Source organism: Corvus hawaiiensis, chromosome 6 (genome assembly GCF_020740725.1).
Source record: "Corvus hawaiiensis isolate bCorHaw1 chromosome 6, bCorHaw1.pri.cur, whole genome shotgun sequence".
NCBI lineage: Eukaryota > Metazoa > Chordata > Aves > Passeriformes > Corvidae > Corvus > Corvus hawaiiensis.
The window spans coordinates 35,780,427-35,803,670 of NC_063218.1; the positions used below are offsets into that span (position 1 = coordinate 35,780,427).

Below are 23,244 nucleotides of genomic sequence, written 5' to 3' on the forward strand. Positions count from 1 at the left end.
TTGGTTGTCCCTTTCAGTGCTTTCATCAGCGCTTTAAGGGGATCCTTACAACCCCTCACAGTCCAGGATTAGATACTATATTGTGTATTGATTTGTCCTGCCCCATTATAGATGTGCATCTTTCCCTTTCACTTAGTTGGACTGATGCTCTTAGCTGTAAGATTTGTCTTGTGAAATTTCTAATGACTTCAGTGGAAGTAGCTAACATTGGCATAATTTGAAAATCTTTAATCAGTTTCAGTGTTACTGCATTTGTGTATTGGAGTCCAGTCTTTCAGTACTTTTTTAGCTTGGAGATATTTGCCAACTTTAATGATTCTAAGAGGTCAACCAAAGCTGATATTTTCTAAAATAATTTTATTTTGACTTTGCAGAGTGAACGATTGCAGTCTGACCTGATTGTGTGTATAGTCATTGGTGTCCTCTATTTTGCAATTCATGTCAGTACAGTATTTACAGTTTTACAGGTAAGATGTTACTTCAGTTGGCCTTCTGTATGCGATTACTCTCATGTGATATAAAGCTTATTCTGGTAGTTCACCAAGTCTTCTGCTTAGTTTTAGTGTTTAAACATATATGGTGACAAGTACATGACTGAAGGTCTTCACTTTTATGTACTCAAAAAGTCATCTTCCTTAGTTCTTTTCTAGTTTCTTCTTGTATTCTAGACTTTTATTTTAGCCTCTGACATAAAACACACTTTTGTTTATCTATCTCAAATAGTGTCAAGCTCATTTTGGAATAAGGAAAAATGAAACTTTAAAAAAATGTTTAAAAGGATTAGCGCATAAAGTTTGAGGGGCTGAACCTTGACTTAGCAGTTCCATGCTGGCATGGCTGTTTGTAGACTATACAATCAGGGAGTACCCCTTTACTGGAATGATTATTTACAGGACTTCAAAGATCATCTGAGTTTCAAGTTTTTTACTTGTCAGTCTAGCTAGTGTTACTGCTTTGGATACTTTGAATGTCTGTGTATGGCTCTTGATGATGATGGCATGGGACTAGATCCTGTGCTTGAGTTTAAGTAAAGCATTTCCCTCGGGAGCTGCAGTTACTGAGTTTCTTATTTTGGTATTCTTGTTATGGAACCATTGACTACCTTATGAACAGCCTTATGTAAGGCAAATGAAAATTTCTTGCATGTATTTTAGAAGGATTTTACCTTCCTGCTGCTAACTAAAGTTAAAGTAAGAAACTAATTTTAAAAAGCATATGCATTTAGGTAACTTCGTATTTTCAGGTGAAGTGTGTTACTTAAGCATGTGTACTTGTGTTTGCTGAGGAAAATATCCCTTCTGTTGTATGGTTGGATTTCAGCTCTCCACCTGAATGTTGCTTTCCCCCATTTTTGAGAGACTTGGCTGTATGCTCTTCACCAGTTATGTAGTTCAATAGCCTTGGGCTTCATGGAGTTCACAAAGAGCTTATGACAAGATAATGCAATCCCAGTTTTGCAATGACTTATCTAGAAATTTAGAGAAAATTTTAAAGAGTAGAAAGCATTATTGTGAAATCCAGCCATAATCCTGTGTTAATTTTGCAGTATTTTGTGATTTCTGTGGAAGGGATTGGTCTTGTGGGAGGCTTCTTACCTTCTCAAGAGAATGTGAAGTTAATGATTTGTTTTTGCTTGTTCTTATACCTCCTTTTATCCAGCCGATGGAAATGTAAATTGGGTTCAGCCTTTAGAGAATAATACCTTTATAAAATGAAGTGCATATGGGTCAGAAGCAATGAACTGTGCAAGAAGATTGGTGTACTATTTTTACTTGAAAGTACATTTCAGCTTAGTGAAAATTTGTTAGATATGAAGGGGTTTTTTTTCTCACAGGGTTTCTTGTTTTATCTTAAAATTGGTGGTACAGTTTCTCATGAAGAAATACATTCCCATTATAATTATTAATATTACAGGAGCACCTGCCTGGATGCTGAAAAATACACTAGTGAAGTAATATTTTATTTTGTTTATAAAACACAAACCTTAATTTCTTCAATTCTTCTTTTTAGCCTATTTTAAGTTATGTTCTCTATGCATTGGTGGGTACGGTAGGCTTTGTGACCCATTATGTTCTGCCTCAACTCCGAAAGCAGCTTCCTTGGCACTGCTTTTCTCACCCGCTGCTGAAAACCAAGGAATACCATCAGTTTGAAGTCCGGAGTAAGTATTGTTTGTAACACTTTCTTGAACTTGCTGTAGTTGCTGACCAACTTGTTGCCTATTCATATAATTAATATCTTTATTATTCTCACCACTGGAGAGTTTAATTATATCTAATCTATAAATGAATTCGTTTCTCAGTTCCTCATGCTTTGATTCCATGATGTTTTATGTATCGTTTAACTGATGATGATAATACAAGTGTTAACATTGTCTCAGAGCAGCTCCATTAAAACATAATCTTCAAAACCATAAGTGGCAAAATTTGTGCTAATGATTGCTTCAAGAATTTTTCATAACAATCGAGTGTGTTTCACTATGTATTTCCTCAGCATAGCAAGTTTTCAAATGTTTTAGAGGATTAGGTATGGAAATGCTGGTGGAGACTTCATCCTGGCACAGATATGGTTTTTAATAGTTTTGTTGACATGTTTAACAACAGCAATAGTGCAAGTGGCCAACTAATGGATAAAGACACCAAGGGACCAGTCTTACAAGTTGATCTGCATAGACATGTGCTTGCAGCTTGTGCTAAAGCCTATGAAATCTTTCCCCAGAGATGCAGAAAAGATGAAGTTATACTGCTCATCAGTTTTCCAGAATGGATAAATGTTGTGGTAGATTGTGGGGACTTCATTGTTGGAATGTTTTTGGTTTTAACAGCAGATTTATGAAATTTGTGTCTGAAAGGCCTTGGAAACAACTGAAATTGGTTTTTCTTTTCAAGTAGTTGTCAAGACAAGAAAGCATTCTGCTGCTTTCAGGAACAGAGAATTGTCAGAATTGATTCACAAACTTCATACCTTTGTAGCAACCGTTCAGTGTGGTCTTTTCATTGATGTCTAACTTGTGGGATTTTTTCCCCAGCGAGTGCGTGTAAAGATGGATAAACATGAACAGCAATTGTAGGATGATGTCAGACTTTATCTGGAAGAAGTGAAAAGTGCAACTGTATGCCTTAAGTTTTTAATCTCTAAAACTAGAGAAGCTGTAGTTGGTGTCCTTTTGCTGATACCTGGCTTCAGTATTTTTGTATGTATTAGTATTTTCGGGAAAGATGGAAGCCATAACCAGTAATGTTAAATAACAGTTTGTAACATCTTCTGATTTGGTCCCTGTAACTTAGAGAATTCATGCCATGTCAATGACTAATAGTCTTTATGGCTTCTCTTGAAAAGGAATGAGAGTTCTTGCTGGGGTTCATGTAGACATGTGTAGTCACTCACAGCACCTTTTCTAGCCTCTTTCAAGTGTGCCTTAACCCTTTATGAAGGCATCAATGTTTACCGTAACTTTTGATATAAGCTCTTCTAGCCTATATTGTAGAATAAATTTTCTTATCTTAATTTGCATTAATTTGAAACATATCTTAAAATTCTTGTAGAAGTTTAAAAGAAGTTGCTCAAGTGATAGACACTTGTATTGGCAGGTTACATAGGCTCTTCTGTATCGAAGAGTTGGAAAACAGGAGTCTTTCAGACTGACTATGGTTGGAAAACATCCTTTTACATGAGATGAAGCTGTTTAAATGATGCATTTTGTCTATGGCAATGTTGAAATTATTGAAGAGGTGGAACCCAGTTTGTTTCCTTCTGTGTAGAGTAAGCATGTAGCTTGCAAACTGTTCTGTTGTTGTGTGAACAGTGTAAAAACTCTACTGGGGCTGCTGACAGGAGCTTCTCTTTATTTTGGTTAAATAAAACTACGAAAGTCCATTGTGAGAAGACAGTTAATCCAAGTTACTCGGATCAAGAATCTTTATTTTGTAAGCAGAAATTTTTTGATTTGACAGTGCCATCTGATTTCTTTTTTAATGTATCTTGACAGATGCTGCGCATGTTATGTGGTTTGAGAAACTTCACATTTGGCTCCTTTTTGTAGAGAAGAATGTTATCTATCCACTGATAGTCCTCAATGAGCTTAGTAGCAGCGCTAAGAATATTGCTAGTCCAAAGAAACTGGATACTGAGTAAGTATAAAAGGCTATCAAGTAATCTTGAGTATGTCTGCTGTGGTGGAAAATTAAATAGGGACTTCTATGGGAAGACAGAATACCTTAATGGTGCTGTCTTAAGAGTAAGGCAAGGAATAAATAAAGCTTTTCTTTTTTTAAAAGCCCTGATAAAGCTGACTTAAACTGATTGGAGTATTACACTGTTAAACTAGAAACTCCCATGAAGATAAATCATTCAACTCCTAGCATATACTGTCTTGATTGCATGTTGTGGAATTACCTAGTAGTGGGATAAGTTTGCTTGTTAAGCTTCAGTCAGTCTATAATATGATTATCCAGATGGCAAGTTCAAGATAGTGTTGATATGTTCTGGTTCAGGTGTAAATTTCAGACTTGTTCCCTGAGTTGGTGTGCCAGCTTGCAGCCCCTCTGTAGCTTTCTTCTCTCATCAAGGAATTCCTCAGACTTCCTAGCCCCTAAGTATAATCCATATCCAGATGGAATTGCACACTGCTTCTTGAATTGAGTCTTAGTTATAATCCCTTGAGCAGTGTATCTGACTGTCTCAGCAAATGATAGCTCAATAATAGGCCCTACATTTTTTATCTCCAAGAAACAGTAGCAAGGTGTCTCTTTTGGATTTAAAGTTCTATTCATTTAGAACAAGAGAGTATAAATATTGAAACAAAATGGAAAATATATTGGAAGGGCAGGTTGTTAGATTAATTTTTGGGGGGTGTGGGGGTAGCTTTTTTGGCTTTCTTAATTTTAATCCCTGCATGTGGTAAATCCTTGCTTTGGGTTTGTTGTCACTGTCACTATGAGACCTTTGGGAGGAATATTGCCATTGTGTTACTTTAATTTCTCAATAACTATTTGATTTGTCAGTTGCTATGTCTGAAAAAATTGCAGTTCCCTCAATAGAAATTAGAGCAATATAGTCATGTAGGAAGTGATAATCCAGTGTTCATTCTCATCCTCTTGATGATTAATCTTGCCTTTTTGCATTTCAGTATTCATAACCTAAATTAAAGACCAAGTTTCTCTTCAGAGTTCAAGGATATTTCATCTCTTAATTTTTTTTTTTAGTGGCACACTTAGAAATAATGCTAATTCTTGAACATTGATTAGCTTGAGGATACTGATGAAAAGACTTAGTAACCTTTTAAAGAAAAAATCTGAAGTTGTCTTTAAAAAAACCAACAAACAAGTAACACCCCTCCACCTTCCCCGCCCCCCAATTTCAAAAGCAAACCCAAATCAAAGTTTGAAGAGATTCGTCTCGCATGACAGCAACAACTTGTGTTCTTTAAACCCCGTTCAGATAACAGTTAATAACTGTTTTGTGTGACTTCCTTACACAGGTTGGGTGCTTTAATGATCACAATAGCTGGCTTGAAGTTACTGCGTTCATCATTCAGTAGCCCAACGTGCCAGTATGTCACTGTTATTTTCACAGTGCTCTTCTTTACTTTTGATTACAAAAGTTTTACTGAGACCATGCTGCTAGATCTCTTCTTCATGTCCATACTCTTCAGCAAGGTAACTTTTAACTCTATTTTTAGGTGTTTCAGTTCATCCAAAGGGGAAAACAAATGGATAGTCCTATTATCTGATAGGTAATCTTGCAGATTCTCAGTCTTTTGTACTGTAACAGATATGCTGTAAGGCAACTAAGGTTTCTCTTTCCCAAAGCATTTATGTTGGCTTGATAAACCTTATGTAACTTTCTAAACATCTCCTGAGTTTGTACGTAGAACAATTAAGTGCATGTTATGTTACTTGCTTTTATAATTACATCCCTTTTCTAAGTCTCAAAGCTTCTGGTAGACCAGTAAGAACTCTAGGATGACCAGTAAATTCCTCAGGATGCAAAACATGTTGGTTCTTACCTAAAACACTGAATTGTTTTTCTTTTTTTTTTTTTTTTTTTTTTTTCCTCTTTAGCTTTGGGAACTCTTTTATAAATTGAGATTTGTATATACCTACATTGCTCCCTGGCAGATCACATGGGGGTCTGCCTTCCATGCTTTTGCCCAGCCCTTTGCTGTGCCACGTATCCTTTGAAAATGCAAACTTTCTCCTGAAGTTGTGTATTTATAACTTCTGAGTATTGTGTTATAATGGATTCTGCATTATGGGGTAAGACTGAAGGAACAGGTTTGTCTAGTGAGTATTTACAAAGAAACTGTTCACGCTTTCTGCCTTGTTACAATGCTATGAATTATACAGTAACAGTAGGAATAGACTCATGACATAAAAGAAACATGGACCAGAATTATTTCTGAAAGTCACACAGCTTTTCTTTGGATAGCCATTCCCTTTTACAGGAGTCACTAATTATGGTTTTAGTACTTGAGTTTTGCATTTTGGACTTCTGTAGGCTGGTCTGAATGGAGTGTGCTGAGTTAGTATTCTCAGTAGAATTTTTGGGAATGACTGTCACGTCTAGTGCTGGATTTTCATCTATTTCTGTTTTTAAAAACAAAAATAATCCCCTTATTGCTGGAAATACTACAAACATACTTCACTGCATAGAAATTCATAGGGAACTCGTTTTGCTCTTCATTGGTGTTGCTGTCTGTATTGAACACTATCACAGAAGCTAAAAAAAAGTAGTTGTTGCTTTGCTTTCCTTAATTCTCTTATCCTACAGATTCTGCCATGTTGTTTGTCCAAGCAGCTGTGTCAGCTTTCTTCTCTACTCCACTGAATCCTTTTCTGGGAAGTGCAATATTCATCACTTCATATGCCAGGCCTGTCAAATTCTGGGAAAGAGACTACAAGTAGGTGAAATAAAGTTTAAAAAACTTTGTTTTTAATAGTGTAAATATATCTAAAGTGTTGGTGTAGGGGTTTTGTTTGTTTTTTTTTTAAACTTGCTAATTTCTGCTATTTTTTTCCCCCTCAAAGAAAACCAGTGTATAGCATTGAAAGTTTTCTCTAAACCTGTTTCTGAAATACTGTAGCAGCTGTTTTTTACACTAGGAACATTTCCTTCAGCTGCTTAAGTAATTTCTACTTAGAGATATGCCGTCCTGGTGGTTTTAAACATAGAATTTATGGTGCTGTGAAGTGCAATTTTAATCAAAAAGTGAGTTTACGTATAAAAAGGTTTAGGGGAACAGCTCATAGGTGTATTTTACCTCTGTTCATTATTTCTCTGCTCACAGCAAAACTGGTTAAACTTAATATAAAGATCTTTTAAAGTAAGTAATTTTTTTGTTCGAGGTGGGATCAGTAGTAAAAGAATCTTCAGGTCAGATTGTGCTTCCTTTTGTTTTCTCTTAAGTTCCCTATTGCTGATAGAGTATTAGACCAATCAAGTATTGTATAAACAGCATAGAGGAAGTTGAATGGATATTTCTGGTATTTATTATTTCCCTTCTAACATTATTACAGTTTAAATGCGATGTTTCAAATCTTAGATTAAAGTGTTGTGGTTGTAATTTCAGACAATGAAAGAACTGTCTAAAAATTAGTATTTCACTAAAGTCTTCTGAAATGTTAGCTGTGCTAATTTAATTGTTAAGTTTTTCTCATATCTAAACCTTTATGATATCTAAGAAAATATATGCACTTTTACCTAACGTGCAAGATTATGGCCATTTACTGTGGACAAACTTTATAAGGCATTATAATGCTATCGCAGGCAGAAAATACTTCTACATATGAGAAGAGCAGCAAATATGCATCTGAAGTTATTTTAAAATAACTTTTTGAAACTATTTCAGTGGGAATATTTAACATTGTATTAGAAGTTTCTTTCCATAGACATTCTTACAGTAATATATTTTGTGTTAAGCATGCTTTATTTTATTCTTTCAGCACAAAACGTGTGGATCATTCAAATACTAGACTGGCTTCACAGCTTGATCGGAATCCAGGTAACTCTCCTAGCTGGATTTTGGTAGTTGGTTTGGAGGTTTTTTTGGGGGTTGGTTTTTTTGCAGGGGAGATGGGGTTGTTTGAGAAGTGGGTTGGTGGGGTTTTTTGGTTTTTTTTTTTTTGAGGGGTGAGTTTTCTTGTAGTGGCTTTTTTTCCAAATGTAAATGGCTTTTATTGGATTTTTGTAGGACTCATGACCAGTTTGCCCTCTGATCTTGTCCAACTGTGCCCAACCTCTCTGTTGCTCTGTCTGTTATTTTTTCTCCCATCATCTCACTTGCTTTATTCTTTAGGCTCTCCCATAAATTTTGATTTCACTCTTAGGGCTTGTGTTCCTTTTTTTACCTTTTTATTTATAATTGTAGCATGCATTAAACTTTTTTGCTTTTTATTCTTGAGTAATTGAAAAAGTGCCAAGTATTATTTGAGGATCTCTCAATACCATGGTGATGAGACCAGTACAATAGACATTACTGAGATATGTCTGTGCTCCTTTGATTTTACACTTCGTTATCTTGAATAGGTTGATGGGAGATGCATGAGTGGAACTGAAGGAATAATTTGGAAAATGGAGGGGTGGCTAAGAGAAAATTTGGTTTGAAATACAAATGTGACTCGGCATTCATTTGGAGTAGTTATTCCTTAAAAAAAGGGGAAGTGGGGGTAGAGTATGACCTTGGAACAGCATTGCCGTTAACAAAAACATAGGATTCAATGTCAAGTAATAATTGACATTCAAGCTTGATGTTTTTCTGCAGTTTCACATAACCTAAATCCCCTCTTCCTGCAGGTTCAGATGATAACAACCTGAATTCTATCTTCTATGAACATTTAACTCGTTCCCTTCAGCACAGCTTATGTGGAGATTTGTTGTTGGGTCGCTGGGGAAACTACAGTACTGGGGACTGCTTCATTCTAGCCTCTGACTACCTCAATGCACTAGTACACCTTATAGAGATAGGAAACGGCTTGGTCACCTTCCAGCTGAGGGGGCTTGAATTCAGAGGTGAGTGTCCTAGACTTCCTTAACTGTGTGCACTAAAAAGTAGGCTTCTGCTTTGGAAACTGATGTTTTTTCAGTTCTTTCCTGTTAATAAATTGCTTTGAAAATGGCCTGTAGGGCCTCTTGATGCTCCTGTCACTTGATGCTAAGTCCCTCTTTCCATTTTAGTGCAACATGATTACTTGTTAGAGAAACCTAACTAAAATCAGATCCTAGAGTGATAAATTAAGCTATCTAAATCTTTTGTTTGTTGGCAGATAGTTCACTTAGTGTTAAAAGAATTTAATTGGAAATAAGTTGAATTTTAAAGTCTTCTAAACACAAGTTCACATTAAAACAATCTCATAAAGCATTCAACTCTTTCTTCTTTCCTCTGTTTTCTCCTAAGGAACTTACTGTCAGCAACGAGAAGTAGAGGCCATCACTGAAGGTGTAGAGGAAGACGAAGGTTTTTGTTGCTGTGAACCAGGCCACCTTCCTCACATGCTTTCCTTTAATGCTGCCTTTGGGCAGCGTTGGCTGGCTTGGGAAGTGCTTGTAACAAAGTATGTTCTGGAGGGTTACAGCATCACTGACAACAGTGCAGCTTCCATGCTTCAAGTCTTTGATCTCCGGAAAATTCTCACCACTTACTATGTGAAGGTATGGTTCGGATCAGTGCAGCCCGTGGAGGGAGGCAGGCTGGGTTACACCTGGGAAATGCTTAATGTCTTGAGCTCATAATGTCTGTCATGTGAGGATCATAAGGTGTGTTGATAATTACAGATGTATGAACACCTTCTTCAAAGGAGGACAGAGTTTGTTGTACTGATGGTGACTCGGTATCCTGGTGCATGAGCAGGACAATGACCCTGTAGTCTAGATCCGAGAGAGGACACCTCCCAGCTGAAGCTGGAATAGAACCTTTAAAACTGTTACCCAGATACAATAGCTCTGTTGTAAATGAGAAGTTGCTTAGTTTGTTTCTGTAGAGAAAGCTGAGCTGCTTTGGTCTTCATAAGCTGTCCAAACCCATCTTTGGTTCTTAAAAAAGAAACAAGCCCTCTTCTCCAGTTTTAAGAAGTCTAGGCCTCAGATCCTTTCAGATGATCAGTGTACTAATTGAGATCTTTCATAAACTACTCTCTTTCTGAGAGCTGAAAATTTTCAGGTTAAAATGTTTCCAAGATACTTATTCACACGTGCACACAAGTTGTCTTCCCTAGCACAGGGGTCTTAAACTGTTTGGTATTTTAGCTTTTTTTAATTTAGAATTCTTTAGAAATTCAGTGTCTAAGTGTCCATGTTAACTAGATAAAAATTTCTATGTATTTGTTTTGTGCAAAAATTACAGTGAGGATCCTATCCCCATCCTTTTTTCCTTTCCTTACTCCTTCAGTGTAGGCTTCAGAAATCCTGACAGTCTTTGAAAAATACTCCTATGCACCACCTGTATTGTGTTTTCTGTGCAAATCTGTTGCACCTGTGAGCTATAGAAATGCTACTGTGTATCACTTTGGTTCATTGTCAGGAAAAGAATGCAAATAAGTTGAAAACAATTGAGATTGCTGACTGGGTTTTTTTTAATTGCGATACTGACTCATATTTTTAACTGCTGCTGTTTCAGGGAATCATCTACTATGTCACAACATCTCCCAAGCTAGAGGAATGGTTAGCTAACGAGACAATGCAGGAAGGACTGCGGCTGTGCACAGACCGCAATTATGTGGATGTAGACCCAACATTTAACCCCAATATTGATGAGGATTATGACCACCGGCTGGCAGGGATCTCAAGAGAGAGCTTCTGTATGATATATTTGAACTGGATAGAATATTGCTGCTCTCGAAGAGAAAAGGTAAGTATGTGAGGAAAGCCATTCACTACTCTCGGATGGTGTTACTTTTTTCCTGTTGGTTTGACTTACAGATGGGTTTAATGCTGATTTTTAAAATAGGTATGTATAATTAAAGTATTTTGATTGAAGTGGTTTTGATCTTCCACTTTTGAGATCTGAATTTAATAAATTCTGTAAGTAGTGTATGGTTTAACCAGTTCGTTAATGAATTTTATTTGCCAGCTCAAATCAACCAGTTGAATCTTAGGTATTCATCTACATGCAAAAGGGTATGTCTGCAGAATTGATGTTTTGTGCTTAGCGTTCACAAATCAACCCTAACTTAAACAAAAAAGCACCAAAACCAAAGTCCCTAAAACCCAAGATACATGTTGCGAGCTTGTAAGACTTACTCCTTTCTCAGTGAACACACTATACCATTCCTTTGGACCACTGGAATTGTTGGCTCATGGAAACAATCGTCCCATATTCAGCCTTTTCTTCTTTCTGCAATCCTTCCACCTTTTAAATAGGAGTGTTAGTATGTTTGTAGAGGAATGCCCTGACTTCTTACTGTTTACAAAATAACTCTGTGGTGTAGTCAGATTAGTGTTGCCTTTGAGAATAAGCAGAATTTGACTGAGATTAAAGGGACAGGAATATAATTGGAATTTGCGTGTTTAATGAAGGATCCAAGACTTTAAGAGTTCAGTTTTGCTTTGGAGGTAAAGGATCAGTTAGAAGCCAGTTTTAACAGGGGTGAGACTTAAAGTCCTGTGGTCAAACAACAGCCAAAGAAAATGATTTCCCTCCAAAAAATGAACATGAAATATTTTGTATGTGTACTGAAAATCAGATTTAATCATTTAATTGAGTGATGCCATTCGCTAGGGTATTATATACCCTGGCTATACTACTGGCTTTGAACTAAGGGCAGGTCTCCCCTAACTAACCCCTTGACTAAAGCTGTAGTCCAGGGAAGTTCTCAGGTAAATCAGGCTTAAATACTTCTAACCAGTGGTAATCCACTATATTCACTGAAAATATTTTTGTCTAAACCCCATGGTTTTGCTAATCAGCAGTTTGCCTACAAGATACACATACCCATGGGGAACGTAGCATACATCTATTTAGCTAACAGTTTGTCTTGTTTCAGTTAATCTGTGTGTTTGCCTTTACAAATATTCTTAGGTACTTGTAAAACTCTTGCTCAGACTTTGAAACAGAATTGATTTTTTAAGAGTAACTGCTGTGGTAGGTACATACACACGCTTGAGAACTGCTACATTTGGGTCTTTTTACTCCTGCTGTCAGAATCATCTTTTTCAGTGGCCATTTCTTTATTCCATTCACCTAATTTATTATTTTTTCTTTTGTTATTACAAGCCACTGGATTCAAGTAAAGACTCACCCCTAGTGACATTGTGTTATGGACTGTGTGTTCTGGGGCGGAGAGCATTGGGAACAGCTTCACATCATATGTCTAGGTAATAAAACGTTGCTGTAAGCTTCCTGTCCTCAAAATCTGAGTTCTTAGATTAAGTTTTAGATGACTACCTTTTCATAGAAGAAATAGATAATTAATGTCATCTTTCCTTAAACTGGGCAGGTTTGCTGTGTAACTGTGTAACTAAAGAAAAACAAATGAGGGAGAACTTGAATTTCAGCATATTGTTTTATTGAACTAATTCAAGATGGGAATTCTGGTATGGGTAAAGACCCGTTATAACCAATGGGAAAAAAAAACAGGAACTGATAGAGTTCTAAAAGTAAGCTCCATTTCCTGCATCAAGTAGATGTCCTATAGGAAGTAAGGGGAAGAAGAGAAAAGTTTCTTAAAATGAAAAACTAATATGCCTTGGTGGATGTTAGATGAGATTGTTGTGATAAATGTCACAGTTTAGCTGGCTCTGTGGCAAGCAGTTGTGGTTCGTACAAATCTTCAGCTCAATTCTCTTGTCATATGGCAACTTTCTTGAAGACTGACAGCCTCAACTCTAGAAAGCAAATGTAAAATACAGCTATAAGGTTCAGGAAATCACAAGGTGGTGGCTTAAAAAGAAGCATAATTGGATGTGGAAGCTATTGGTCAGCTGGGTGCTGACTATAAAAACTGTTCTACTTCATGTTCAGCACAACTGTTAATTAATTCTTCTAAGTACCAGCCAGTTGCCTCTTGAAGGTTGTGCAGATATGGAGTTGCAAGATTTATTAGAGCATATTTGATTTTTCACTCTTAAGTTAGCTTAGTAATTGAAAACAATGCCTTTTAAGCATGAAAAGTTGACAAGATTTTTATTTTGTTCTAAAGCATGGGCAATTGAAGTTGCATACCCTCTTTAACTGGTCTGTTGTGTTACATACCCTGAAAAGTTTTCCCTTTAAAAATCTTCAGAATGAAATCAGGCACTCCTCATGGTGTTTCTGTTTACTTTAGTCCATGTAAATAGTCTGTTGCATGTATAGTTTGTTCATTACCTGTTTAGTGCAGGTAGACATCTAATGTACCAGATTTTTTTACACACACATCTTTTCCCTGTCTTATCCTGTAGCTTACCTTGGTAGAGAAGAATTGTGTGCCTTTCTGTGCAGCTCAGCATTTTCTGTCCTTTTCAGTGATAATAACTATGGATCTGTTTGTACTTCTGTTAATACTTGAGCTGTTTTCATGGTTTTTTCCCCTTCAACAGTAACCTGGAATCCTTCTTGTATGGCCTTCATGCCCTGTTTAAGGGTGACTTCCGTATATCTTCAATTAGAGATGAATGGATCTTTGCTGACATGGAATTGCTGAGGAAAGTAGTGGTTCCTGGAATACGGATGTCACTGAAGCTACATCAGGTGAGAGATTACACAGAAAGATATGTCCAGTCTTTTATTTCTGTGCATTTTTTTCTTTTAAAACTAAGTGTCTGGGAGAGAGGAAAAAGAGGATGAGAATAAAAGGACTGTGATAGAAATTGACAACTGAAAACAAGGGAGCGTTATGGTCTTGTCCTTTGATTTATTGTAGCTTTTGTGGAAGGTGATACCGAGGAAAAGGGAATGTTTATGCTCAGAGCTTGAAAATTACATTAACTGTAAATCAGAGAACATGTCAAGCATTGTTTCATACCTATCTGGAGACTTCCCTTATGAGCAGCTTCTCTCATATTTTCCCTCTCTTCCCTCCCCACACATATGTAATAGGCTTTAAGGTTATGCATTCAAAGCTGCACAGTCCTCTCCTCCAGTGGGAGTTGTTTTTCTTGTTCTTTTTACTCTGAAGTGTTGTAATCACAGGTTTCAGGTGAGAATGAGAATAAGCTGAAATTAGAGTTTCTTTGTAGTGAAGTGCAGGTGAAGATGAACAATCTCAAATTCTGTCCAGCCCATGTATTAATTCAGCAAGTACAAGAAAACATGTACTTATCATTTTAACAGTGATAAGCACTGTGTAAGGGGGGGAGAAGTGTTGGTATGCAAGAAGAATAGATTGCTTGAAAATCATAATAAATAAACAAATCTTAGTTGCAGTTTAAAAATTATTAGTTTATTTTTTTGCCTTCATTGCAGAGTCTGGAGTCCCCCAAAACTAGCAGTGATTGAATTAACTCATTCACGTAACACAAACTCTGAATTTAGCAGTGTGTGTGTTGGGAGTACATACAGCAAAGCAGAATAATTACAAAATCATTGTTGAAACCAGCGGAAGTACCACTTCAACAACTCTCTAAGTGTTCTCAGAGAGTTACTGTGCAGAATGGGTTTGATTGAAGTCAGAGAATGAAAAGTGAGAAAAATACAGATCACTCTAGCAATGAAAAGATAGAAGTTCTGAACATTATTATATTAATCTATGAAAGATTATTTTATTCACTTGTAGAGCATGAACGTACCCAGGCTTCAGTCAGTGTGGAAATTTAGCTATTAACCACAATTCTTTTTTAACCAGGAAGTAATGTTATCCAATACTGAATTGAACTTGCAGGTTTTGTGTTTATTTGACTGGCAGTAATGTAAGTTGTCTTGATAGTATCTGATGCTGAAAAAGTTTGTCATCAGGTATTAATGTGAACTTTTTAATAGTAAATATTGTTTTTCTTCTTACTGCTGTTTTCATATATAGTACAGTCTCAGTGAATAATCAGAGCTTTACTTAAGTGTGTTTTACAGTTGGAGGCTCGTGAATAAGAAGAGAAGCTAAAACTAAAAGGCTTCTGCCAACAGTATAAACAGATATAAATCTAGTGTAAAATTCACCTAGAAATTTACTTGAATCAGTGATAGGCAGGTCCTTCCAATTTTTTTGGTTTTAAGTTAAAAAAGAAGCAAACACAAGCAAACAGAACCAATCTATTGTAAAATAAGTTATCTTTAACAGTGTTCTTCAAGTAGGTATTTGATACTTTTGATGGCTAACTTTGTATAATGCACTGGTCATTTCAAAAGTTTGAGGTGTGAAATGTTCTATTTTTGTGTGGTTACATCTGAAATGTTAATCATACCTTATTGAACATGTATTATTGGAAACAGGATCACTTCACTTCTCCAGATGAATATGATGATCCTTCTGTCCTTTATGAAGCTATAACAACCCATGAAGAAAATCTAGTTATAGCACATGAAGGGGACCCCGCTTGGCGGAGTGCAGTTCTTTCCAATTCTCCGTCTCTTCTTGCTCTGCGTCACGTGATGGATGATGGCACCAATGAATATAAAATCATTATGCTCAATAAGCGCTATCTCAGTTTCAGGGTCATTAAGGTAAGCTTTGAGTATGTTTCACAATGTGACAGCAAGTTGTGGTGTATCTTAATCACTATACCGAACTGCTGCTTCAACTCAAATCTTGACTGTTTTGTTATTAGTAGGGCTGGTTCTTCTCATACAGTGCAAGTATTGTATCAGAAAACCAGTTCCGTCTCACTTAAAATGTTATTTCTCATCCTATTCTTAGATTTGTTTATCCTCACTGTTGCAGCCTGTGTGCCTAAGTTCAGCCTGTTAAAGAACTGCGTACGAATGCGTGCAGTTGTGCAGTGCAATACTGCATATGCTCACAAAGGCTTTGGTATAACACAGCAGTCACCACATGCTTTCATTGCTTCACTTTCTGACACAGCCTCTCTACTTGGCTTTTGCAGGTGAATAAGGAGTGTGTGCGTGGCCTGTGGGCAGGACAGCAGCAGGAGCTTGTCTTCTTGCGTAATCGTAATCCAGAAAGAGGAAGCATCCAAAACGCTAAACAAGCTCTGAGGAACATGATCAACTCCTCTTGTGACCAGCCAATTGGATACCCCATCTATGTCTCACCTTTGACTACTTCCTATTCAGATAGTCATGAACAGCTAAAGGACATTCTTGGTGGAGCCATCAGCTTAGGAAACATCAGGAACTTCATAGTGTCTACATGGCACAGGTGAGCCGAGGAAAGGGATTCTCATTAGTATGTGTTCATGCTCTCATATTCCATTAACTAGTCTTCTACAGGCCCAACACAGCATAATTTATAATACTCAGTCACATAAAAATAAATCAGTCTTGACTTTTATTTTAGGCACATCAGTAACATATGGCAACTGCTTTGGTGCAGGATTAATCTCCAAGGTTGAGTAATACAACACAAACTATGTAAATGAGAGCTCAGAGGAAACAGGACGAAGTCTAGATGTAGGAACTGCAACTTCAGGTCTAATGTTAGGTCTGATAATGAGAGACAATGCAACTTCTGTACTGTTTTTTTTCAGTACCATTGCTTTTGCAGTCTATAATACCATCTTTACAGAATGGTACAGTTTGGTAGGGTTCCTGTTTGGCAAATATTTTGCATGAAAATACCTGTATTAATGTTGTTAGGGCATGCTCATACATAGTTAATGCAGGCTTTAGCTGTTGTTCAAAATCACACAAGTGCTTATATGTTATATAGTGCTTAAGGTTAGCACCAGAACAAGTAACTGGAATGATAATATAATAATTTCTCCATGTGACCCCTGGGTAATCCAGTACAAACTCATGCTGTGTTTTATAGGCCATGAGAACTTTTACTGCACTTCTGGTCCTCTATGACAGTGGCTCCAAAAGCAACAGTGGCAGCAGTGTGGCATTCAGAAATGTGTGTCCCAGTTCTTACTAGTTCCAGGAGCTGGTGCCCTAGTCTGAGCAGTCCTGTAGCTGTTCTGATGGTCGTATTTATCTTAAGACATCTGCAGCACATCAGAATAGAACTTGCTGCTTCACCCAGAGTGCCAAAAATGCCACATTTACCGCAGTCTGTGGTGTTTGTCTCCTGCTGCCACCAGCTTGTCCAACTTGATAGAATAACAGGTGAAAGTATGACACACAACAGTATTTGAATCCAAGGTGTTTATGCTTCAGGAAAAGAGAAATGTAGAGTAGGAATTGAAGGCAGAAGGAAATGTGCTGTGGTTGTTGTGTCCTTTTGAATTAGTGTAAACAATGTGGTGAAAAAACTGTGTGGTTATGTATATATGTACTGGAAAATGGTGGCTAACCTTCTGTCTGAATGTTCAGTATGTGCTTGAATGATGTGTGTCAATAGGGGATACACATCATCAAGTCACCCCAAGACAGCTTCAAACAGTTGTGAGTGCATTACTGAATGTAACAGAAGCCAAATATATTAAAAATCCAGCATTCCTTCCTTGCTAGTCTGCGTAGACAAAGGTCTTGCATTGTAACAGTTATACATGACTAGTGTGTTAAGTGGCTTAAGTTTACTAAACTGTCCTAAAATAACCAGGATGTTCTATGAGCATTTTAGAGTTAAAATTGTATCACCTCGTTGTAATTCAGAGGTGGCATAATTTTTAAAAAGCTGTTTTATATGAGCATTTGACTTGTCATAAATAACTGTTATTGAATAGCTGTCATGAAGAAAAGTGCAATCTCTTAGAAGCATTTATATTTGCAAAGCATATTCTGAGAAAATAAAGTCAAGTTTTAACTGATTTTGGGAAGTGCTGTGGATTGTGCTGAGTGAAGCCTTTTGCTTGTCCTGAAGCATTTCTTAGAATCCTAATGATTAGAAGGCCTACCTTAATGTATCGATTGCATTGTGTTTCCAGACTAAGGAAAGGCTGTGGAGCTGGCTGCAATAGTGGTGGAAATATTGAAGATTCAGATGCTGGAGGTGGAGCTTCTTGCACAAGTAACAATGCAACGATCAATGAGTCACAGAGCAGCATGTCACAAGGAGGAGGGAATGCACCTACAGTACAGCACCCTCCTGTTGCAGCTCATCCCACAACTTTTCCTGCAGCTCATCCACCAACTCATCCCTCCACTCTGGGTAAAGTTAAAGAAACAACTTCATACAAGTTCAATCCTATAGCCAGAACAGGCCTTTTAGCTCTTTGGCCTAAGTTAAAAGAAAAAGCAAACAAAAGTGATGTGATTTTGTGTTGTGTTAAGAGCTGCTGGATTCATCTCAAACTACAGTACTGTTTTATGCAATGCAAAGTTCCCAAACAGATCTGATAAATAGAGGTATAGTTGTGCTGACAAAATAGATTAAATAACTTTTTGTAACAGGTTTCTACAGACTGGATCTTTTCACTTCTGTTGTATTGTCTGCAAATGTTGATCTCATAATTTTTTGGAATATTTATAATATCTAGACAGTGAAACAAATTTTCTTTATTTGCACAGTATTCTAGCTGAATCTATCCAAGGGTCCACAGTGATCTGTAGTTAAGGAGGTGACAAACATTAAAGCTTTCAAAGCTTTGAAAAGTCTTTCAAACGCTGCCTTTACTCAGAAAGAAAACATACATGTATGTAGTTGAATGAACATAATTACATCTATCAGCTGAGGAGAGGTATTTGCAAATATTTACGAAAAGCAATTACACCCATGCTCGTGAACTGCAATTTCTGGTTTTAAGTGTATTAAATTCTGAACTTGTTTTAAAACAGCTTTTGTTCTAACAAATTTTCTGACCCAAACTTTGAATGTGTAATCAAGCATATTAAGAAAGAATAGTCAGTATTTTGAAACATGGGCATCTGTACCTGCCTTATTGCCTTAAGTATGGTAAACTGAAGTGTTAATATTAAGTAACAAATTGTTAATGCAGCAAGTGCAAGACTGAAGCGTTTTTCAAGGTACTTCTCTGATAGGGATTGTGAATTGAACAGATGAAATTCTGAGATAAGATGAGTGGAATATATTGAAATGTTCTGCTATGTGAGATGCAGCAGAGATCTTCTGCAATACGTCTATTTCAGATGATGTTGGTTAGAGCCAATCAGTTTTGTATATCTGTGCACTAAAACATTTGTGTGTCGGCAATCTGTTGTGTGTGGGAGGCTTTATCAAACTTTCCTGATTCTGTATCTTTTACTTTTAGGCACCAGTCACAGCTCTCACTCTGTGCAGTCCAGCCTTGTCAGACATTCCCCTGCCCGTGCCTCAGTAGCTAGCCATTCATCCTATTGCTACGGCAGCCGTCATTCATCTCTTCGCACATCCACAACAGGCTTTGTGCCTTGCCGGCGCTCTTCCACCAGTCAGATATCCCTTCGTAACCTCCCATCATCCATCCAGTCCCGCCTATCTATGGTGAACCAAATGGAACCTACTGGCCACACTGGGGTCAGCCTGCAGCATGGACTGCCCTCTTCTAGCAGCTCCAGCCAAAGCATCCCAGCCTGTAAACAGCATGCCCTTGTGGGCTTTCTAGGGACAGAAGGAGGGAGTAATGCAGCTGAAACTCAGTCAGGTGGCAATGCAAGCCCTGCAAATCAAATGCAAGCCAAAAAGGATGACGTTATTTACAGAATCCAGGTGAATAGTCTAGAAGAACAAGTTAACCAATGTTTCCATGTGCTTTTATTAGTTGTTCCTTTGTATGTTATTGAAATAGCTACTTTAAAATACACATTCTAGAATATCTGGTATAAAGTTTCTGTGCAGTTATGTTTGGAGAATTAATGTAGAGAAAAGATTTTCTGGACAAGCAGCCTTTCCTGCATGCTCCTTGTTTACATTATTTTTGTTTTGCTGTAGTGGAGCTCTGAGAATGTCAGTGGAACTCAGTTCCAGTTCATACTTAGTTTACCTTTTACACGTTACAGTAGGTAAAGCTACACAGCTTCATTTGCAGGGTAGAAAGCTTTTTTCTTTGAAGCCAAGTAGATGTTCCACAAAAGTAAGTGTAAAAATACTTGCTTTCATTTTCATTTGTATTTATTCTTTGATTATATCCACTTCAGGGTTTACTGAGCAGCAAACAGTACACTATTGACTAAGTTAATCATGGCAGCCTTACTTGTTTTGTGAAAATCCAGAAATTTGTATTCTTGCTTTCTTAGCTGTTTATTAGCCCCACATACGTGTCTTTGGCATTATACTAGTGGGAAACCTCAAGAAGTGTATTTAAGAGATTAGGTCATAATAACCAGGATTTCATTGCTGATATCACCTCAGTTTAGAGTAATCCTTAGTAAATTGCATCATAGTGGGCAAAGTTAAATTAATTTTTCAGGTCTGTGCTTAGTAGCTTTTGTTTGCAGGCAAGGGCCCTTTTATGAAGCTGCTTACTAATCCTCTGTGTGAGGAGGATAAAGTGGACGTGTGCCCTTGGATAGTGGACATTATGAAGTTCTCTCTGTCCTTAAATAGGAAGAATTTTTCAGGAGTTTTCTCCTGCTTGCCCTGTGGAGAGGCCAGTTTACTTCAAAACACAGGGTGGGTCTCAACTAACCATGCTAGTAGATAAATACTTCTTCTGCCTAACAAAGAATTCCCCAAGACCATGTTTCTTAAGATACTCTGTAAGAAGTAATGAGCCAATTTTAACAGCTCATCATCACTTAACTTTTTCCTGCTACTAGACTGTGTGCTGCCAGTGCTCATGTTGTGCCAACTCCCCAATCCTGCCATGAGCTAGTATAACTGAAAGAAGTGGGGAAGGGAACCAGAGCTGTTGCTTCAGTCAACTGGCATATTGTCAGCTGTGTCTGAAACCACAGCATCATTTCCAAATTCAGTGCTGTTTGGGCTTGGAGAGCCTGGAGCTTGAGTTTCCAACCTTGAAATTGGTCAGAAATCAATTTCAGTGGGTTAAAGTCAGTTATCTGGAATTATGTAAAAGGTTACAGTTTATCTGTTTCTTTTAAATTTTGGCTGAACTAATAGTCAAAACTCAATTCCTACTTATAGTTAATGGATCCCAGTCAAGTACTGGAAGGTATCAACGTGTCAAAAAGGAAAGAGCTGCAGTGGCCAGATGAGGTGATACGGCTAAAAGCTGGAAGAAACAGCTGGAAAGACTGGAGTCCTCAGGAAGGCATGGAAGGCCATGTAAGTTTTGCTTAGAAGTTGACAAGCTAACCTTAAAAAAAAAAAAAAAAAAGCAGTGTCTTGATTCTGTGGCAGTCTGCCAATATGCCAATGCCAAAGATCAGTGCAGTGGTTAAGTTAGATCAGCAGCTGTCCTCAAAATCACTGTTGCTGGAAGAGCAGGTTTAGAATCCTAATTTGAAGCAGAGGGATATTTCTGCGACTCTGTGCAAAAGATGCAAGATGATGTTTCGAATGTTGTCAGCCACCTCTCCTTCCTTGCCTTCTTTCAGCTCTTGTCATGATCACTCAGGCATTGCTCTCATTCATCCAACCTTCATTTTCCTGTCTTTAAACTGCCAATCCTTGAACAAATAAGGAAGATCAATTTACTAACAAGTCCGTAACTGAAAGATTAACAGTATTTGGTTTTAAATTATTCTGATCAAAATAGAGCCAAATAAGATTGTCTTTGGATGTCTCTTTGTTATATAACAGATACATGATAGGTGTTTGCTTTCCTTTAAGAAGAAAATCTCTTCTAACTAAAACTTGTCAAAGCCCATGACATGAAATTCCATCTCTCTTTTCCCTAGCAATGTTACATCTGCATTTTATGAAAATTGACTGCATTGGCTAGAAAACTTATCTCCCAATTTAAGCTCCTTTTATGGGCAAAAACCCCAGTGTGGTCTTTGAAGCTTTTTGATTTTTACTGAGGTGCACTTTTTTTTTTTAAGATCTTGATGTCTGTAAAGATGCTCCAGTATTCTTTGAGTGATAGAGGGAGGAGTCATTGACACCGTGTCTGCATTGGTTCATCAATAAAACTGTATTTTCATCTGGAATATATCTGTTTTGAAGAAATTTCTGACTGCTTACATCAGTTGGAGGCATTGTTTGTAAATTGCATTTAGGGATAGATTTTGCCATTTGAAAGTCCACACCACTGTGGATATATGTGCAAACTTGAGGTAAGAAATGGAGATACACCAGTAACACAGTATATGCTGTATCTACCTTGCTGTTTTATCTACATGAAGAAAGGGCCCCAGAAACACAATTACTCATGGAAGAAATCTATCAGAGTTGACAGTCCACTTTTAGGACAGTAGGGTTATGTTCTAGGTAACACCTGTGAGTAGAATGCTGTTGTAAATGTTCAGTTATGTTGGGTTTAGACGTACTGTTGCAGATCAAGAATATCATAAAGATGGTGAATGTAAAGAGTTTTACTGAAACCTGTCCTCTTGCCTGGTGTCACTGGACAATTTTTTCAGGAGTTTGAGAGTGTGTTTTGTGAATTGCAGCATGCTGACATGTACAGTGACTGATGCTGAAGAAAGATTAAGAGGATTTAAAAGTCAGAAGAAGCTGCTGTTCTGAATGCTTCTCATCTATTTTTGGTACAGCATAAGCGCAGATTTTTTTGGAAGAGTGTCTTTTAACCCAACAAGAAAGGGAAGAAAGCACAGATTATCCTGTTTGTGATAGGAGGAAAGGATTTAACTTGATGACATAGTTTCCACTGCCTGCTTCAGCTGCCTGTGGTTAAACATACTAGTATCAGTTAAAGCTCTTAGGACAATATTCCCTTTCTGATCCTGTGGCTGCGGTCCTTTCTGCAAATAGGCAGAAATGATTCTTACCTGCTGAGTTGCTGCTCATCATGCTTGATAAACTGCTGTTTACCTTACATCTGCTCTCAGTATGAAGTTCAGCACTCAGTAGTTTAAGACTTTGCTGCTACACAGAAAAAAAGCATTTTTCCTAACTTAGCTTTTTATCTTGCTAAGTGTGCTATACAGTGTGTATATAAGGCAGAAAGATATTATAAGGTTTCTTCAAGGAAATTACATTTAGGAGTCCTCTTTGTAATGTAGCTACTTTTTCCAGATTTTGAGAGGGTATGCCCAGCATTATGTTTTCTATGATACATGATGCTGGGGTGTAGAAGAACCCTTTTCCTCCTGGAGATTCTTACCACCTCTTGGCTACCTAGTGACATAATTTTTCATGTTGTCAGTCACTTATAGGGACCAAATAAATACCAGTCATGATAGAAGAGATGGTAAAACTGAGTGTGGGAATATGGCAGTGGTGAGTTTTAATCTGTGTACAACTTTTTGCATAT

The 23,244-nt window shown here is 37.4% G+C and overlaps 1 protein-coding gene across 10 annotated transcripts in view; it reads left to right on the top strand.

The window, feature by feature from the left end:
* PCNX1 (pecanex 1) overlaps window positions 1–23,244 on the top strand; it is an 86,619-nt gene that overhangs the window by 60,335 nt on the left and 3,040 nt on the right. For 9 of the 10 annotated variants that reach the window (XM_048305801.1, XM_048305802.1, XM_048305799.1 and 6 more), the window contains 17 exons: window positions 375–467; window positions 2,011–2,161; window positions 3,989–4,130; window positions 5,480–5,657; window positions 6,063–6,171; window positions 6,772–6,901; window positions 7,944–8,002; window positions 8,794–9,009; window positions 9,395–9,648; window positions 10,613–10,843; window positions 12,209–12,309; window positions 13,513–13,663; window positions 15,338–15,568; window positions 15,949–16,223; window positions 17,893–18,116; window positions 19,177–19,613; window positions 20,991–21,131. In XM_048305801.1, coding sequence (XP_048161758.1) covers window positions 375–467; window positions 2,011–2,161; window positions 3,989–4,130; window positions 5,480–5,657; window positions 6,063–6,171; window positions 6,772–6,901; window positions 7,944–8,002; window positions 8,794–9,009; window positions 9,395–9,648; window positions 10,613–10,843; window positions 12,209–12,309; window positions 13,513–13,663; window positions 15,338–15,568; window positions 15,949–16,223; window positions 17,893–18,116; window positions 19,177–19,613; window positions 20,991–21,131 — 3,123 coding nt within the window. The remainder of the gene's footprint in view (window positions 1–374; window positions 468–2,010; window positions 2,162–3,988; window positions 4,131–5,479; window positions 5,658–6,062; window positions 6,172–6,771; window positions 6,902–7,943; window positions 8,003–8,793; window positions 9,010–9,394; window positions 9,649–10,612; window positions 10,844–12,208; window positions 12,310–13,512; window positions 13,664–15,337; window positions 15,569–15,948; window positions 16,224–17,892; window positions 18,117–19,176; window positions 19,614–20,990; window positions 21,132–23,244) is intronic. The other variant, XM_048305808.1, reaches the window with a different exon arrangement.